The 13,267-nt window shown below is 46.2% G+C and overlaps 1 protein-coding gene across 1 annotated transcript in view; it reads left to right on the top strand.

Moving 5' to 3' along the window:
* Positions 1 to 9,305: 9,305 nt before the first annotated feature.
* YJEFN3 (YjeF N-terminal domain containing 3) overlaps positions 9,306 to 13,267 on the top strand; it is a 34,870-nt gene continuing 30,908 nt past the window's right edge. Inside the window, exon 1 of the mRNA XM_043975679.1 lies at positions 9,306 to 9,504. Within this exon, the coding sequence (XP_043831614.1) occupies positions 9,449 to 9,504 (56 nt within the window). The 5' untranslated portion in view covers positions 9,306 to 9,448. The remainder of the gene's footprint in view (positions 9,505 to 13,267) is intronic.

The raw sequence follows: 13,267 nt of genomic DNA, 5'->3' as shown, positions 1-13,267 counted from the left end.
GGGCATTAGAGAGGACCTCGGTCACCCCTTCATTGCACAGGTTCAGAGAAGGGCCACTTGGTGAGTTAGTGGCAGAGCTGGACCTTGGTCTCAGGTCTTTTAATACCAAGTTCAGAGAGTCCCATAGTTCTTTTCTGCTTTCCTTCTGCAGTCACATCCCCCGACCTCCCAATTGGTAAAAGACTTTGAGGAAGCTAAGCCCCAGAAAAACTGCCCTTAGAATGTGTGCCAGGGTCACAGGTGGGAGCTGGGGTTCTGAATAGTCCAGTTCTCTGCCAGAAGTCTAAGAAAATGTCCTCTTCTTTCCCAAGAAAGCACAACCTCTTCCCAAACCATGAGAGGTTGGTGCTAGGGCACCACTAGAGTGCCTGGGGAAGTGAGGCATATGGTACAGGGTGCTCGCTATTGAAGAAAGCCTGCTATGTGTATATAGTAGTTGTACCAGGGGATGCTCAAGGGTGAGCCTAATTTTGACCTAGAAGTAACTAGTGTGTGAAGTAGAAATGAGAGGAACCTTGGGAGGAATAGTTGGACACATGCTTTGACTTGGGGGGGGGCGGGTAGGGAGATCTGATTTCAAAGGGGTCATAGAAAAGAGGTGGCAATCAATAGCTGTGTTTATCCCTGGAATTTTCATCCAAGAGAGGGGGATGCTCCCAACAACAAGGAAGTCTGAAAGAAATTACTTCAGTGAGGATGTTTCAAAGGTGGAAACTGTTTAGAAACTGATGTGGATACATAGGGAATGAATTCATCAACTTGGATTTTAAAAGGATATGTAGAAGACAAATAAGGGCAGGTAAATGAGGATGGATTAAAATAGAAATAAATGTTTAAGGGTCTGCTATATGCAATGAAAAATATGCCTATGTACTTGAGATACAGAGACAAAATTGAAAACAGTTCCTGCCCTCTGTGAGCTTATGGAAAAGTAAAAGATGATGTTAAGTCAGTCAGCAGGTATTTATTGAGCACTTACCATCTGCTGCTTTCAGTTCTTGGCACATAGTAAGTGATCAATAAAATAAAATTAATAAATTACTAATTAAAATTTAATACTTTTATTGTTAATGAAAGTTTGTTGTTCGGTTCATGGAGCATTGAGTGTTGGTGATACCATGAAAAGCAAAAGCAGTCTGTCCTTGAGGAGGTCACATTCTAATACAGACATGTAAAGAAACAGGTAAATAATGGTGACAATTCTCATCGATAGCATTTCTATAGTGCCTATGCTGGTGGCTTTACAATTATTATGTCATTTGATCTTCACAGCAACTCTGGGAGGAAGGTGCTATTATTATCCCTATTTCAGTGTTATACAGGATGCATTCAGAGAAAATGGAAGGTGATCTCAGGGAAAGGACTAGCTTCTGGAGGCTCTGAGGAAGGCCTCCTAGGAAGCCAAGGAATCTTAAGAGGTGGAGGTGAAAGGGGGAGTACCTTCCACGCATGGGATAGCACATACAAAGGAATGGGGCCAGGAGATGGCGTGTGATGACTGAGGAAGTACAGGAAGGAGGCTAGTTTGGTTGGACTGTCATATCTAGGGTTAAAGGAGACAGAAGGGGCTGGATTGCGAAGGGCTTTAGTCCAAGAGAACTTTATGTTTGATCCTGGAGGTAGTAGGGAGTCACTGGCGTTTATGGATTAGGAGAAATGGTATGGTTAAAGCAGTGCTTCAGGAGCAGCATTTTGGCAGTTGAGGAGGACAGATTGAGTGGGCAGACCAGTTAGAAGGCTGTTGTATTGAACAGTCTGTCAGGCACTCTGACCGGCTCGTCAGGACAAAGATCAAAGAAGAACAAAGTGATAGGATTGAGCACGGGCAGCTCTACCAAGTGTCCCCTGTTTCATTTCAGCTCCTAAACTCAGCTGGCATTCTGACTGGAGCTCTTGGGTTATCTCCATCCTCCCCCCAGACTCTGCTACCCCAAATGGGGAAATTGGGGTCCAAGATGGATATAATGTTTGCATGACAAGCCTGAATATAGCCAGGCACTGAGTGGGCCTTGGATTCCCAACAGCCACCTTAGCACTGTTACAACCAGGGACCATTTTGTTAGGTGGTCCTACTTCCCATATGGAGATGGGAGCCCATAAAAAAAGATTGGGGCGGAGGGGTCAGGGGAAGGGCCTGATGAGGATTCACTTTGTAAAGTGTGTCATATATATATATATGTGTGTGTGTGTTTGTATATGCATATGTATATGTATGCATGTATGTATAGATTTTGGCAGGGCAATGAGGGTTAAGTGACTTGCTCAGGGTCACACAGCTAGTAAGGGTCAGGTGTCTGAGGTCAGATTTGAACTCAGGTCCTCCTGAATTCAGGGCTGGTGTTTTTCCACTGTACCACCTAGCTGCCTCTATAAAGTGTGTCATAAATATAAGAACGTCAGCCGAAGCACTAAGTCTCAGAATTAGCAGATTCTGACACTGAATGCTAAGCAACTTCTTAGCTTTCAAAAGCTCAAAGAGGTAATAGGACCAGTGCTTCGATGAATTAGCCAAAGATAGATACTGTGGGGGGCAGGCAGAATGAGTGGACCCTAGCTTTGCTGTTGCTTTCTCCACCAGTGAGAATGATCTCTGGTTTGAAAAGGTTAGAGCAAAAATGGATAGCAGAGTTGAAAATCAAAATAAGTAAAGAAATGGTAAGAGGGTAATTAGCTGCCTTCGCTGATTTTAAGTCATCAGGCTTAGATGAGCTTGCCCCAGAGTACCAAAGCAACTGGTGGATGTGATTACTAAGCAGCTGTGTCTAGCGATCTTGGACAAATCATGGAGAACAGGAGGAAGGTGCTGCAGGCCTGAAAATGGGCAAATGTCCTAGTTTCCCAAAAGGAAAAAAAAAAAAAAGGAAGAAGGTGGAGTCTACAAATTATAGGCCAGTGGGTTTAGCTTTAATTCTTGGCAACATCTAGAACATATGAAAAGAATGGTTTGCAAGCCTTTACAAAGGAAGCAGTTATTGGTAGATGCTAGCATGGCTTTGTCAAGAAAAGGTCGTGCCAAAATAGGCTCATTTCCTTCTCTGACAAGCTTTTCAATGTGGTACATCAGGGGAATGCTGGATGCCAAGGATCCTTAGATTTGGTTTTTTTTTTTTTTGGTATGTGTGGTTTTCATCTTCAAAGTTTTACGATTAATGTGTTTTGTTTTTACATTTCAAACATTTCCAGATTACCCACACTCTGTAAGAGGTCTCTTTGTAACCAAGTAAGACAATTAAGCCCAACTAACATTACAGTGACCTCATTTGAAAATGAATACAACATTCCACATCTGTAGCACCAACCCTCTATTTTAAAAGTGTTTTAAAAAAATTAACAGATATCTATTTTCTCTCCCTCCTACCCCTAACCCCGTTAAAAAGAGAGAAAAAAACCAAATTCCTGATTACATGTATACTGTGGTCAAGCAAAACAAATTCTCTCATTGGCTGCATACAAAAATATACATGTCAAATTCTATATACCCTAAATGTACTGTTAAGAGGTGGATAATATGTTTCATTATCAGTCTTCTGGAATCATGTACGGTCATTATATTGATCCTAGTTCTTACAACTTAAAAAAAAAAGTTTTTAATCAGCCAGAATCTGCTTTCTCTCCCCTCCCCCTATAATACCCCCCTCCCCCAAGGACACAAGAAAGCCCATTATAAACGTGTAATCAATCAAAACAAATTCCCACTTTGGTCATGTCCAAAAAAAGTTTGTCTCATTCTGTGTTATGAATCTTTCACATCTATCCATAGGTGGGTAGAATATTTCATTAGTCCTCTGGAATCATGGATCCTTATGCAGATATGAGTTGGACACGATAGTATTTTATCACATTTTTAAACCATAATTTGTTCAACTGTTCTCCAATTTATGGACACTCCCAAAAGCTATAAATATTTTTGACCAGTTTTGATGAGAGTGAGTTTTGTGTCAGCTGCCCTGCTTCCCCTTTTTATATGGATGTCTACTCATGCAGCCTGACTGTGAGGTGTATTCCTCTATCCTTTTCTTTCTATTCTTAAGGTCATCAACACATAACAGAACCACTCTTAGGCTTTGTCTAATTGGATTTCCTCAGTCATCTCTGATGGTGATAGAATTCAGAAGAGACAGATGTATCAACTTCTCATTTTTTGATGTAAGCAGTTTATCCTTGATTAGTTTTTTATTATTGTTTACCTTTCTATGTTTCTCTTCATTCCTATGTTTGAACTTCAAAGTTACTATGCAGCTCTGGTTTTTCATCAGGTGCTTTGCTTAGTTTAAAAGTTCATTTTTTTCCCCCTGAAGGAGTATACTCAGTTTTGCTAGGTAAACTATTCTTAGCTATAAACCCATATCTTCTGCCTTATGGAATATTGTATTCTAAATTCTTCCCTCCTTTTTAGTGATGGCTGCTAAATCACATGTGATTCTGACTGTGGCTCCTCTGTACTTGCTTTCTCTTTGCTTGCCATATTTTTTTCTTTGACCTAGAAGTTCTGGATTTTAGCTATGATGTTCCCGAGAGTTTTAATTTTTTTTTTTCTAAATGAGATGACTAGTGGATTCTTTTTATTTACGCTTTCCCTCTGGTTATAAGAGATCAGGGTAGTTTTCTTTAAAGACTTCTTGCAATAGTTTTCTAGCTTTTTTTTTTGTCATGATGTTCAAATAATCCAGTGATTCTTAAATTTTTTTCTCCTCATTTTATTTTTCAGGTCAGTTGTTTTTGCCCTGAGGTGCCTTACATTTTCTTCTATTTTTCAGTCTTTTGACTTTGTTTTAATATATCTTGTTGTTTCTTGGCGCCATTAGCTTCTGTTTGTTCCATTGTAATTTTCATTGATTTTTTTTTTCCCTTCGATAACATTTGTGCCAAGCTGTTAACTCTCTTTCCAATCCTTTTTTTTTATAACTCATTTATTTTCCAATTTTTTCCTCAAGTGCTCTCATTTCATTTATAAAAACATTTTAAATTCTTTTAAAACTCTTGCTTCATTTATCCCAGCAGTTCTAGTTGAGTTGGTGCCCAAGCTGTGTTTTTATTTGAGACTGCTTGTAGATGTTTTAGAGTAATTTTCTTCTTCAGGGTTTGTGTCTTGAGCTTTTCTCTTACCATAGTAGCTCTTTATGGTGGGATTCCTTCCTTCCTTCCTTCCTTCCTTCCTTCCTTCCTTCCTTCCTTCCTTCCTTCCTTCCTTCCTTCCTTCCTTCCTTCCTTCCTTCCTTCCTTCCTTCCTTCCTTCCTTCCTTCCTTCCTTCCTTCCTTCCTCCCTTCCTCCCTTCCTCCCTTCCTCCCTTCCTCCCTTCCTCCCTTCCTCCCTCCCTCCCTCCCTCCCTCCCTCCCTCCCTCCCTCCTGGAGTGGTCTGTTTTAGTGTAAAATCTAATTGCTTCCCTCTGGTCTGAGTTTTGCAAATTCCTGGACCTGGGCTTTATTGTGAATGAGAGTTCAGAATGGTGATAGACTCAGTCTCTATCAGCTGGCTGGAAAGCTCTCTTGGTTAAAAGGGACAGGGTTGCAGGCTCTCCTTTGCTCTGGGATTCCTGCCTTGATTTTTCCTCAGCAAACTGAGCCATACCACTTCTGTTGCTGCTGGCTTCTGAACTTGCTGCTGTCTCTGTACACTACCTTCCCTTCCTCCTGCCCCTCTCCTGCACAGATCACCTTTTCTATCCACCCTGGATTTATGACCCAGAACAGGATAGTGTATAACAAAGCTTCCAAGTAGCACTTGACCCCTGTAGAGGTGACCCAGGATGGTTCTGGTGGTGCTCTGGTATGGACCTTCTGTCTCTTGGTGCAGGAGTGCTCCTGGCTAAATCCTATTCCCAATGTTCACAGACCTCCCTGTTTGTCTCTATGTTTAGCTGGGCTGGACAAATGACTTGCTGTGACTTAAAAAAATATATATTCCCATCAGGATTTGGTTTGGTGCATTTTCTAGATCCAAACTAGTTTGGAGGAATTTGTGGAGGGGAGTTCTCTGCACTGCTTCCTGCTATCTTGGTTTTGTGGGCCTCCAATCCCATCTCTGAATTTTGGCAAAGCATTTGACAAAGACAGTCTTATGGATGAGATAAAGAAGTATGGGTTAGGGGGCAGCTAGGTGGAGTAGTGGATAAAGCACCAGCCCTGGATTCAGAAAGACCTGAGTTCAAATGTGGCCTCAGATACTTGATACTTAGTATCTGTGTGACCTTGGGCAAGTCTCATAACCCTCATTGCCCCAAATAAAAACAAAAACCCCCCACCAGGAATATGGGTTAGATAATGGCAGATTTGGGATTGGTTGAACAACCAGTGTCAGTGTAGCTGTAAACTTAGAAGGACTCTAGTATTAAATGTTTCAGGCCCTTGCCTTTGTCCCATTCAACATTTTTTTTTCAATCAATGATTGAATGAAACCATAGAAGGAATGTTTAACAAATTTACAGATGCCAGGAAAGAGACCTAATATGTTAGGATTCAAAATGATCTCAGTAGTCTGAACTGATGGGCCACATGTCAGGAAAACCCAAAAAGAGAAGAGCCTACAGGAAGAGAGGGTGGTAAACTGTCATATGCAGCAGATAGGTGGAGAAGGATTAGGACTGAGAAAAGACCATTAACTCTGACAATTGAGACAATTAGCGATTTCGGAGAGAAAAGTTTCAGTTTAATGTCGAGGTATTTTTTTTTTAAACAAAGATTATAACTGCATTTATTGTCTGAGGAGAAGCTTGCAAGCTGGAGCACTGAGACAATGTTCTCATAACGATAAGGTATTAATGATAATGATCACAAGGGGTTGAGTGAATGAGAGGAGAGCAGTGAGTATAGATGGTTTTCTTAAGGTGTTTGGCCGAGAATGGGAGAAGAGAGCTGTTTCCTTCCAACCCCTGAGATAACGTGGTTATGAATGCAGTGATTTTGCTGGGTGAACTTGGAAGTCAGAAGACTGGTTTTAGTTCTAGGTCTGGTACTAATTGGATTGTGGCCTCGAGCCATCATTTCTCTCTGGGCCTCAGTTTCTTCGTGTAAAATTAGGCTTTGGGCTAGATGATCTTGTTCCTTTTAGCTCAAAAAGGCTGGTTCCAGTCCTGGCTTGGCTGCTATGACTTGTGAGACCTCAGGTGATCATATTACATCTCTGGTCTTCAGGTATCTCATCTGTAAAATGGATGGAGGTAGGAGGCAGGCCCAGATAATCTCTTAAAGGCCCTTTTGCTATTAGGATCTTTTTTTTTTAAATTTTTGCAGGGCAATGAGGGTTAAGTGACTTGCCCAGGGTCACAGAGATAGTAAGGGTCAAGTGTCTGAGGCTGGATTTGAACTCAGGTCCTCCTGACTCCAGGGCTGGTACTCTATCCAGTGTGCCACCTAGCTGCCCCCTTTTACTAATTTTCTAATCATGTGGCTGGCTGTGTAATCTCTTTGAGCTTTAGCTATCTACTCTTGTAAATGGAGAGAGTATCTACCTCACTGGTTTTCTGTGAAGATCAAATGAGATAATGAATGTAAACCATTTTGTGAGCCTCATGATGCTACATTAAAGTCAGAAATGATTATCTGCAAAATGTGGGTCATTAATCCATACCTCATAGGATTGTGGGGAAAGTACTTCGTAAACTTTAAAACATGGAAATGTTCGTCCCAGGACCTATCATAAGGATAAAACAATTCATATTTCCAGTGGCCTTTTTTTTCCCTAGTGGCCTTTTTATGTTTGCCAAAGCACTTTTCTTACAACACCACTGCGAAATAAAAATAAGTAAAGATTATTATCCCCATTTTGGAGATAAGGAAACTGAGGCCCACAATGGTTGAGTGACTTGCTCAGGATCACATACCTAGTGTTAGCTCCAAGGCCATATCCCAAAGTGTTTTCACTCTGTAACCCAGCATGGGTAGCAAAAGGGTGCCACTCACCCAGGATTACTTCCATTAATCCCTTCACCTTTCTCCGAACTCCCAGGGTGCAGCTGGGAAAATGTACTCTCTGTCCTTGGTGAGCTCTCCTATGGACAAGTCTCATGCTTGGAGCAGTTGCCTGCTTAAAAAAAATCTGAAGTGAGTGCCTTCCAGGGCCCAGTTGTGTGGGGCTGACAGTCAATGCTGCCAATGGTTAGAAAGGGCTGGGGGTGGGGAGAGGGACCTGAATCCCTGGTTATGGGAATAAGGGTGAGGTGAGGATGGCCCAAAGGCTCAGGTTGGGGCTTGCTACCCTGGCTGGGGACTAGCCCAGTATTTCAGGAAGATCTCAGCTGCCAGGCTTCACTTCTTACATGTGCCATCTTGACTATCTTGATAGCTCCTTGATGCCCATGTGAGCACCCTCTCCTTCCTCATCCATGTAACTTTCTGGGTCAAAGTGCCCCTCACTGGCACCATTCCCCTTTGTGTGTTGGCGGGAATTAGAGTGTAAGCTTCTTGAAGGCAGATACCATCATTGCTTTTGTATTTGTTTACTCAGCTTAGCCCGGTGCTTGGCACCTACTAAGCTTTTAATACTTTGGTTTTCATGCGTGAAGCCGAGGTCTGGATTCTGCCACAAAGTAGCCACAGAACCTTGGGCAGGTCTCCCTAACCTCTCCAAGCCTTGGTTTCATAAAGTGAAACGCCATTATCTACGGGAAATGCTTTGTATTCCCTAAAATGCTATCGTGATAAGTTGTTGGAGATTTCTGATTTGTCCCTGACCTGACCAGATACCCCTGCTTAGTTCAGCCCTGTAGACAGAAGGTGGTAAAAGCTCATTCCATCCGGTGAAAAGTGGATTGTGAAGAGAGCAGGCGGGAGAGTTGGGCTTTACCGTAGGACTGGGGGCGGGGGTGGGGTGGGAGAAGGGGGCATGTCGGGGAGGTTCAGAGGCAAAGGTCTCTCCTGCAGGCTTCTGGTTAGACTCCCCCTCAGAGGAGTCCAGGGTCCCGAAGGGGTCGCGAAAGCCACACGACGTGGACTCCTGTGACCACCCTTCTGCCCTGCCTGCAACGATAGGATTGGGAGCTAGGGTTTTTTTGCGGGTGGGGGGTTGGGGGTGGGCCGATATGGGGGGAGGAGCAGGCCTGCCTGGGATGCCGCACACTAGGGTACCTTCTCATCCTTTCGGGCTGGATAGAGCTTGGCCCAGCAGCCCCAGCCTAGCTAGAGCATCTCCCATTCACAAGGCTGCCACCGCTGGCGCCGGGAAAGGGTTAAGGGGCTCCGGGCTTAGCGATTGGGAGCAGGGGTTTCGCTCCTTCCCCCCCAGCCAATCGCCAGGCTCCCCGAAGCGGCGGCTGTCTCCTGACTGGCTGGGCCACCCGCCCCGTCGAGCCCGGAGTAACGCGTCGCGGGGGGCGCCGTTCCCCGCGCCCCGAGAAAGAGGAGGGAGGGGCGGGAGGGAGGATAAAAGGAGGTGGCGGCTGCTTCGGGGCCGCGCACACTGCTCCGGCGGCCCAGGCAGAGCGCACCTTGTCTTCGTCCCGACCCCCCAGCATGAGTGGCCCCGCAGCCTCCGAGGGGCGGCAGTCCGAGCTCCCCAGGTTCCTCAGGTGAGTGGTGGCCGCGGGAAGGGATGGATGAGGGCAGGGGGCAAGCGCAGGCTGTCGGTGCCCAGCCCCCGGCTGGACGCGGAGCCGGCAGGGCCTTGAACGCCGCGGAAACTTCTCCGGCTCCTACCCTGGAAAGGTTGAGGGGTTTTCCAATGCCCGGGCCGGGGGGTGGGGGTGGGGGCAGCGATCAGAAAGAGTCCTGTCAAGAAGAGGCATAGGGCCCACGGACCTCGACCATCCCTTGGGGTACGTGGGGACAGTTGAACTCCTGGTTCCTGGAGAGGTAAGGGGTGGTCTACCTGGGGGCCCAGTGCCCAGTTGATCCCTGCTAGGAGCTCCTTTGCACAAGGCTAGGTGGGAATTAAGGAGATTGTGGAATTAGAGGAAGAGAGTTGCCTCATCCTCGTTCTCAGCCTCTGCCCCTGGTTGACATAAGGGAGTGGGGGGTGGGGGTGGAGAAGGCGGTGATGCTTATTTCGACAGCTTCCCTCAGGGAGAATGAAGAGATGCTCTGGACCGTCCCCTGATGGGGGCTCTGGGCTGGAGCTCCCTCCCACTGCTCTGGTCTGGCCACTGTGGGGGCATCGAACTCTCCCCCTTTCATAACTGTCCCCCAGTGACTGTCCTAGTTTCCTCTTTCAGCTGCTCCTCTGCCCACTTACTAGCCCCCACCCTTCCCCAGAGGGGATTCTGGTTTTTTCCCTGGAGACTGACCTCCCCCCTTTCCCTTCTACCCAGTGCTTTTTGGTCGGCTGTGACTTGGGGGTCCCTCCTCCTCTTCTCCCTCAGCTCCCTCCTTCCCAGCATTCTCACCCGTTTCCTGGGAAACTGCTATTGCCGCTGTCTCATGTAAGCATGTCCCTCTTCCCTCAGTGAGGGCTCGCTCCTCTCAGGTTCCAGCCCCATGGTGTTTCCTAGTAGGGGAGTGAGGGAGCCTATCCCTGACAACTTCCTGATCTCCCTGGGGCCTCCAATTCACCCCTGGTGACAGGATGGGGGGTGGTATTGGTAGCCAGACTTGGGTCTCGCTAGGCCACAATTTCCCCTAGGATACACGGTTAGAGCCCTTGGAATAGTGATTCTTAAGAGCTCTCCCTCAGGGCCTCCTAGCCCTGTCCCTAGAGTTGCTGGTCACTCTCCCAAGCCTTATTCCATCACAGACAGACAAATTCAGAGGTCTTGCAGCGGGTGGAAGTCGTGTAGCCTGTTGAATGGAGGGTGAGTTTAGAAACCGGGTTTTAAGAGTAGGGAAGGAATGGCAAGAGAAGGGGACCCTGATCCAGATGCCTGCCATATCGCCCCAGTCAACTGTAGTGAGGGAGGTGGAAGCTGACAAAGGCAGAGAAGTTATTTCTTTGAGCTCTCCCTTTCCCTTGATGAACCAGAGACTGAACGTGGGATTGACAATTTCTCAGCTTTTAATTAGGAACCTTTCTTTCCCACAGCATCTCCCCCTCTTCTCCCTTTCCCTCCAACAAGGAGTATCCCAGGCACATAGCAACAGGGAGCCTGGACTCCTGGCTCCCCCTCCCCCGCTTTTAACCTTCTGTCTAGGTGATATCTACTTTTTCTTTGAGTTGCCTGCTTGGGGAACACAGTGCCTGGAACATAGCACTTAATAAATGTTTGCTGATTGACTGACATACTGGAGGATGCAAAGATGACCCAGACAATCAATTCAACTTCAGCTAGTTCCTTTCTCAATTTAGGTCTTAGTTTCCTACTCTGGATAATGAGAGGATCAGCTTATGATTTCCAAGTTCCCTTGCTGTTTTAACACTCCGTGATCCTATAAACTAAATAGATGCTGTTTTGAGAAAGAAGCAGGGACAAAACCCAGGAGGTGGGGGAGAAGTGGCAGAGGAGTCTTAGTAGAATTGCTGACCAGATGCCTTCCTCCCCATTTCCTATGGATACTGGGCATGTGGGGAGCTGTCCAGGTGGGGAGGTCCTGATGACTATGACCTGGGACCCATGTGCTCTAGAACTCATGTCCATCCATATCCTTGCTGCCACCTCTTTGGAGCACTTTGGAAAGTTCTATAAAGGAGAGTCAGAAAACCTGAGATCAAGTCTTGCTCCTCTTGATACCCGTTAGCTGAGCCTCAGTCACCTCATTTGTTAAATGAGCACGATTGTCTACACATGGCTGTTTTGAGGATCACGAATCAGAAGGGAGAGTGGTCCTGAGACCTGCTTCCTTGTTTTTCTTTTCCAGAAAAGCTTGAAAGCCCTTCCACACACTGGGCTGCTTAGCTTTCGGGAATAAACGATGGTGATGATAATGATAACAACTTATACAGTGTTTTCAGATTTTCAAAAGCTCTTCACGTATATTATGTCATTTGATTCTCACAACAACTCTGTAAAGTAGGTGCTATGTTTATTCCCCTTTTACAGATGGGGAAACAGACTGAGAGAAGTTAAGTCATTTGCCCAGGGTCACACAGCTAAATGCCTGAGGAAGGATTTGAACTCAGGTCTTCCTGACTCCAGGTACCACCCAACTGTCTGGGGTAAAGGTGTAGAGATGTAGAGCTTGGGTCTGAGGTAAATGTAAGAGCTGGTCTTTCAGAGATGAGCTGATAGGCCTGGCCTTAACACTCCAAGACAGGAGCTTGGAGAGATGTCCTGTAAAGTGGAGGTGGGTGATGTTGGCCTTTTCAACTCCCCAGGTAAGCTGACCCACCTCTCTACCATGTACTGAAGAAATCATAGGATCTCTAGGGTTGAAAGGGATCTCAAAGGCCATCTACTCTAGCTCTCTCATTTTACAGAGGAGGAAATAGAGGTCCCTAGAAGTTCAGTGACTTGCCCAAGGTCACACAGTAATGGGCATCAGAGGCAGGATTTGAGCTTCTTCTGTTCTTGTGGAACTGGTGGGGCAGAAGGGCTCAGGCAGGGATAGGGGCCCAGACACAGTGGAAAGAGTTTTTTTTTTTTTTTTTTTTTGCTATGGGGCAATGGGGCTTATGTGACTTGCCCAGGGTCACACAGCTAGTACGTGTAAAGTGTCTGAGGCTGGATTTGAACTCAGGTACTCCTGAATCCAGGGCCGGTGCTTTATCCACTTTGATACCTAGCTGCCCCCGGAAAGGGCTTTTTAATGGGATCTCCTTTGTCCCTGGGGGAGCAGAGTCAGGAGTGGAATTCCCAGCCCCCTCCCCATCCCCACTCCCAGCCTCCCTCTCCCCAGCGTAGGTTGAGTAACAGCCCCCACCTGTAGTTATTTCTAGGACTGGTGACGTGTGCTGAGAGGCTTCATTGTCTCCTGCTCCCTAGGAGCTCCCGCCTCTGCCTCCCCCACAGTTCCCACGTGGGATCCCACCTTTCTCTCCATGGGTCCTCAAGCACGTGTCCCTTTGCCACCACTAAAACTTAATCATTACTCTGTAACTGCAGGAGGTCTGGAGTCAGTGGGTTCCAGAGTTATAGAACATCAGCCAGGACAGATGTGGAAATAGAGATCAGTGTCAGGATCCATGCTGGGGCCACAGGCTGAGGTTGATTAGACTTACTTGGGGGATGAGGGATAGATGACATTGGGGATGGTCAGGGTCACATCCACCAGTGGGGTGGAAGAGGAAACAGACGGAATTGACTCCTCCAGGGTCTCACAGTGAGTTAGCAGGAACAGGGATCAAGGTATTCTGACCCCTGATTGTGCCTCTGCACAAGCTGCTCCCCATACTGGGAATGCTCACTTCTGTCTTCTGGTTTCCCTCAATGCCTTCAAGTCTTAGCTAAAACCCTACATTCTGCA

The sequence above is a fragment of the Dromiciops gliroides genome, chromosome 1, assembly GCF_019393635.1.
Source record: "Dromiciops gliroides isolate mDroGli1 chromosome 1, mDroGli1.pri, whole genome shotgun sequence".
Taxonomy (NCBI): domain Eukaryota; kingdom Metazoa; phylum Chordata; class Mammalia; order Microbiotheria; family Microbiotheriidae; genus Dromiciops; species Dromiciops gliroides.
This window is presented reverse-complemented; position numbering and strand designations above follow the sequence as displayed.